Below are 6,256 nucleotides of genomic sequence, written 5' to 3' on the forward strand. Positions count from 1 at the left end.
CCAGCTGGCAGGGGCTCTATGGAGCTGGGCCAGCTTCACCCCTCTCCCTGCTGGTGCAGCTCAGCCTGGGTCCACAGACCCCTGCCAGCCTGTGCCCCGCTTTGGGCTCCACTGGTGCTGGCCCTGGGACATTGGTCCCAAGATGGTGACCAGGGGGTGGGGCACCTGTCAAGGGGCAGGGCTACCCATGTGGCCCTCAACAGCCTGCCAAAACTGGGTAAGCGGCCCTCTGCCCGAAATAATTGCCCGCCCCTGTGAAAGGTCAAATTTCAGGTACAAACAATCTAAACTCTGGAAGAATTCCTTATTCTTCCACTGAAAGTGCACTGCAGTACTGGACAGAATCATTCTTGACTCTATACTCATTTACATGGGTAGTTTAATCAACATACTGCACATATAGAAATTAATTTCTCCTCACAACATTGTACACATTACCTCCAGATCTTTGAGGTAGTTAACTGTAGTTTCTTGTCTCATGAGCATCACTAAATCATGAGGCTGTTTCAAGTTCATTGGTGAATCCACCTGCAAAACGGTACAGAAAACCATAATTTATTAATACAGTGACATTATCCAAACTAAAACAACTTTTAAAAGATCAAAATTAATGTCACCCAATAAAAGTTCAGGTCAGTTTTATACAGCTCTTCAAGTGCCTTCATAATTTTTTATTTACAGACATCTATCAGTATGCTTAATGGGTCCATAATTCCTACTGTAATACAAAATAATAATCACTCCTGAAAGGTAGCGGCCATCCTGGACTCAGAGTCTATAATTCCACTGAGGATTTAATTTCAACCCACTCTCTCTTTGTACCATCTAGTAATGATAGTGACAAATGGATGATTACATTCCTTATAATACTCCTTATAGGCTCCTGTAAGGGGTATTTTAGAAGATACTTTAAAACCACAGTGGCCAAACCACAGCTTGCTGGAAGGGTACTTGTGGCTCTCTGGAAATTGGCTAAATTGGAATTTCTCTCTGGAAATTAGCATGCTCCCCACGGGGAAAAGCTAGAGTGGCTCGACGCTCGTTCAGCGTTCCCCCCACCCTTGACCTTTGGTGGAGGATCAGATGTGGCTCCCAGGGTGGGTAACTCTGGCCACCCCTGCCTTTTATATAATAGTGGCAGTGATTGATTTTAGAGTTCAGAAATATTAAAGCCCTTAAGAACATATACATCACAAATAAAAACTAAATATCAACCTCCCCAAACCACCAGCTTAATACGTACACCATCCTAGTATCAGTCCTTTTAAAGATTTACTTATACAAGTCTGAAGAAAAAACACATGAGTATAAGTTTTGGGCCATAAAACAAAGCAAGTTTCAGAGCTAAAGCACACCACAAACTACTGAAGCTGGATCAGAGAGAGTGGCTGACAGCCCAATACAAAGGCTATATTGCAACTGATAAGTCACAGTCCGCTGGGGTGATGCACTATACCATTATGAGTTAGCCGTCAAATTGAATGTAAGGGATGAAATGGCATGACCCTGGCCTAACACCAACGTTGGCTCTATTACCCAATGGAGAAAGGCAGTGCCATACAACCACTCACTTCCTTTTAGTTGGTGTCTCGTGCTGTTCCTGTGTCCACACCCTCACACTTTGCATTTAGGAAATACAAGCCTTGGGGCTAGAACTGGACACAGCAAAGGTTGTGAACATTATGGATAGGACAGAAACACCAAGGGATGACAAGGTCAAACAGTTATAAACTACTGCAAGACTGTTTCAGGCTGGACATAAGGAAAAATTTCTTTACTGTCTGAGCCCCCAAGGTCTGGAATAGCCTGCCAGAGGTGGTTCAAGTACCTACACTGAATGCCTTCAAGTGAAATTTGGATGCTTATCTTGCTGGGATCCTGTGACCCCAGCTGACTTCCTGCCCCTTGGGCAGGGGGCTGGACTCTATGATCTTCCGAGGTCCCTTCCAGCCCTAATGGCTATGAAATCTATGAAACAAATAGACTGGGTTTATCTAACTTCAGGCCAGGATACAGAAACCAAATGTCTTGGATGTTATAAAAGGCTACTTCCTGCAACACTTAGTCCTGGAACCTACAAGAGGAAAGGCCATTCTTGACCTAGTTCTACATAGTACTCAGGATTTGGTGCAAAAGGAAAGTGTTACTGAGTTGCTTGGCAATACTGACCAAAATGCAATTGAGTTTGCCATCCAGGTAGGAAGGGAGACAAGAAAATCTACCACAGTAGCCCATAACTTCAAAAAGAGACTACACTAAAATGAGGAAGCTAGTTAGGTAAAATTTTTAAACGGTCCTTAGAGGTAAGGAACATGTAGACAGCATGGGAACTGTTCAGGAACGCCATACTGGAGGCACTAGAGCAAATGCATACTGCAAAACAAAAAAAAAGGCAGACAAAAAGGCAGCATGGTTTAATGGCAGAACTGCAAAGGCAGTAAGCAGAAAAAAGGCTTCTTTCAAAAAGTGGAAGTCAAATCCTAATGAGGAAAATAAAAAAGAACATAAACAATGGCAAATCAAATGTAAAACTGTAATAAGGCAACCTAAGAGACAATTTGAGGAAAAACTTGCAAGAGACACAAAAGGTAGAGATAAAATCGTCTTTAAGTATGCTAGAAGGCAAAGACCTGTCAGTCAGTGCTGCCTTTAGATGATCAGTTGTAAAGCGGCATTAAAAGATAACAGGGCCATTGCTAAGAAACTGAATGTATTCTCTGCATCTGTCTTCACTGTGGAAAATGTTAGGGAAATTCCTTCACTAGATCCATTCCTCTCTAGGGACAAGTCACTGGAGCTGACCCCAGCTGAGGTGTCATAGATAAGGTCTCAGAGGAAACAGATAAACTAAATGGCAGCAAATCACAAGGACCTGATGGCATTCACCTTAGGGTGCAGGAGGAGTTCAGATTGGAAACTGCTGAACTCCTAACTAATATGCAACCTCTCACTAAAAACAGCCTTGGTACCAATGTGACTCCCATATTTAAAAAAGGCTCTAAAGTAGATGCAGGGAACTACGACCCTAACTTCTGTTCCTAGAAAATTGGTAGAAATAATACCAAAAACGATTTTTTTAGCACATGGATGACTATGACTTCCTGGGGAGGAATTAACATGGTTTTGTCAAGGAGAAATTGTGCCTCACTAACCTACTAGAGTTGAGAGTGTCAATAAAGCAGGTAGTGATCTAGCTGACACAGTATATTTGGTTTTCCAAAAAGCCTCTGACAAGGTCCCCCATCAGAGGCTCTAAACTAAGTTAGGTTGTCATGAGATTACAGGAAACGTTCACTTGTGGATTAGAAATTGGCTCAAAGATAGAAGGCATAGAGTGAGTATAAATGGTCAAGTTTCAGGATGGAATTAAATAAAAAGCAGGGTCCCCCAGGGATCTGTGTTGAGACCAGTGCCATTTAATATATTCATAAATGTCTGGAAAAGGGGGTGGGTAGCAAAGCAGCCAAATTTTCAGCTACAAAATTATTCGAAGTGTTAAAGACAAAGGTGGACTGTGAGGAACTACAATAGGATCTGGCATGATTGAGAGGATAGGCAACTAAATGGAAGATGCAATTCAATGTAGATAAGCATGAAGTGATGCACCTGGGCAAAAATAACCCAAACTATACCTAAACTAGGATGGGCTCTACATTAGCTGTTAGTTGTTGAGGACAGGTCACTAAAAACATTGGCTCAGTGCTCAGCAGCCAACAAAAAGGCAAATAAAATGTTAGAAATTATTAAAAAGGGAATTGTAAACAACATGAAGTATCATTATGCCTCTTTATAAATCCACAGTGCACCTACACCTTGAATATTGTGCCCAGTTCTGATCCCCACACCTAAAAAAGGATATAGAAGAACAAGAGAAGGTAGAGAGAAGGGCAACAAGGATGATTAGCGGTATGGAGGGGCTTCCATATGAGGAGAAACTAAAGAAGCTAGGGCTTATTCAGTTAAATATGAGATGCTTGATGGGGGACACAGTAAGCGGCGATCATAGTTTTCTCTGTTTAAAAATCGCACAATTCTCTGATGTAAAAAAATTGCAAATTCTCTGATTAAAAACCAAACAATCTTTCACTCCCCACCCCTGCTGGTCCCCTTTGCTCACCAACCACAGCCTCCTGTTCCTGTTGATACCCCTCACTCCCCCAGCCCTGATGGAGGGGACCCCCAAATGCCAAGGCTATGGGGTCAGGGATATGGGGGGCAGAGGGTCAGCAGCCCTCTGCCCCCCATCAGTACCCGCTGGGTGCTGCCCATGGGAAGCGGAGGCAGCTGCTGCTGCACCAGAACAGAGCACAAAGCCTGGCTTCCCCTCCCCTGTGGGCAGCATGGCCGGAGTGGATCCCATCGGGGAGGTGTGCGGCTATGGGCGTGGGTTGGCCATTGTGGGATCAGGCTCCCCGCCCTGCTGCCCTCCCTACGGGGCCTCTGTGGCCCAGCAGGCAGGATCTGGCATGGCAGGACAGAGTGGGGGTTACAAACTTAATGCTCCACTGTAAGCCAAGCACCATAGTGATGCGCCCCCTGCCCATCTGGCAGCAGTGGGGGTGGTGGTGTGGGGTTGTGCCTTCCACTGCTGCTGGGTAGGCAGGGGGTGCTTCACCATGATGGCACAGGGCTCATAGCAATGGCATCGAGCTTCCGTCCTGCTCTGTCCTACTGTGCCGCTGAGGCACCAGGGGTAGAGCAGTAGGCTGGGGAGCCGAAGCCCGCATCCACCACCCCGCCCCTGCCTCGCACAAATCTGGAGGGCACATACCCCTCCAGGACTGCATGCAGTGGCAGAGACCCAGCCCCTTCACTACCCTGCTGTCCCCTGGAGGAGTTTCCTGCAGTTCCATCCCACTCCCCACCCAGGCCTTGCAGCCACATATTCCAGCCCTGGGCCCCAAGCCCCATGCACCACCTCAGCTGGGCAGCAGCCCCAGCCCTGCCCAACTCCCTCACTATGGGGGCCTCAATTCCCCACCTTATGTATGCAAGTGGCTACCTGTTCCATTATAATGTCCTGTTTTCACTTATTTGTAACTTTATTGAACATTTAGAGGTTGAATTAATCCATTTAGTTAATAAGAGACTGGCTACCTGGAAGCTGCAGCTATCAAACCAGTGACCTCTAGTTTATAATACCCAGACAAGGTGCCTCCTAATATCTCCACTGAAAATGTATCCAGTTTTGCCAAATTACAAGCTACAGGGGGGAAAAAAACTGCTATCTGCACATGTGACTGAATGTGCTGAACTTCTGCTCCTTCATTTTCTCTGCTTCCTGACTTCATTGCCAATACTTCCAGGGGCCACTGCACCTGCTGCATCATCTTTAAGCTCTCTCTTCTGCATGGCATCAGATATCAGATATTAGTAAAACACTTGGAACAGGTTACCCAGAGAGGAGGTGGAAGCTCCAGCTTTGGTGGTTTTCAAAACTCAGTTAGACAAAGCTTTGGCTGGGATGAACTATTTGGGGATGGCCCTGCTTTGAGCAGGACCATGCCCCTGCACTAGATGACCTCCTGAGGTCTCTTTCAACCCTAATTTTCTATGATTCTATATCAGCTTCCAAATCTATGAGCCACTGTCTGGTATTATCGCTCAACGTGCAGATTCCATATACCTCGTCTAGGCATTTGTAAAGACTGCAGCTTTTGATTAAGGACTCAACTGTTTGTTAGAGACCACATTCACACATGGGGGTTTCCAAGATGTTCATCTTGGAAAGTGTTGTTTTGAAGCATCCATATCCAGATCTCAGCCTGTTCAACTTGACCTCGCATCTCTGCAAAGGTCATGCCCAATGGAGGACTGGTTTGGTGTCGGTACTAAACATTGCAGGAATAGGCCCGACCTCTCTCAGAGGTAGGCCCACTCCAGGTTTGGTTCAGCATCCCCAATTTCTTCTAGGAGCTTGTGAGCTTCATGCATAAATGGTTTGCAATGTGCGTGTGTGCATATATCAACTTCTGGACCATACAGTAGCACGGTATTCTGCTGGGGCATATAAGAGTGCAGTGGTTCCAAGCACATTAAAGTCAGTGCTAGGGGTGCACTGATAAAGATTTTCTTAGCTGATACCGATAGCCACCGATTAAACAACCATAAGCCAAAGCGGATCCAATAACTGATATTTAGTAATAGTGCAAGGCATTTTAAACTACTGACTTAAACCTTTTTTTGCTCTTGAATTTATCACACATACACACACGAGCGCATATAGATGGACGGATTTTTTTTTTTTTTTTTCTTT

The 6,256-nt window shown here is 45.2% G+C and overlaps 1 protein-coding gene across 4 annotated transcripts in view; it reads right to left on the reverse strand.

Annotated features, from left to right (window-relative positions):
* Window positions 1-6,256, reverse strand: part of TTC17 (tetratricopeptide repeat domain 17) — a 105,313-nt gene that overhangs the window by 71,828 nt on the left and 27,229 nt on the right. For all 4 annotated transcript variants that reach the window (XR_003096337.1, XR_003096338.1, XR_003096339.1 and 1 more), the window contains exon 2: window positions 439-528. Coding sequence is in view for 1 of the 4 variants with exons in the window: in XM_006034087.2 (XP_006034149.1) it covers window positions 439-528 (90 nt within the window). In the remaining 3 variants the exon portion in view is untranslated. The remainder of the gene's footprint in view (window positions 1-438; window positions 529-6,256) is intronic.

The sequence above is a fragment of the Alligator sinensis genome, unplaced genomic scaffold (genome assembly GCF_000455745.1).
Source record: "Alligator sinensis unplaced genomic scaffold, ASM45574v1 scaffold267_2, whole genome shotgun sequence".
NCBI lineage: Eukaryota > Metazoa > Chordata > Crocodylia > Alligatoridae > Alligator > Alligator sinensis.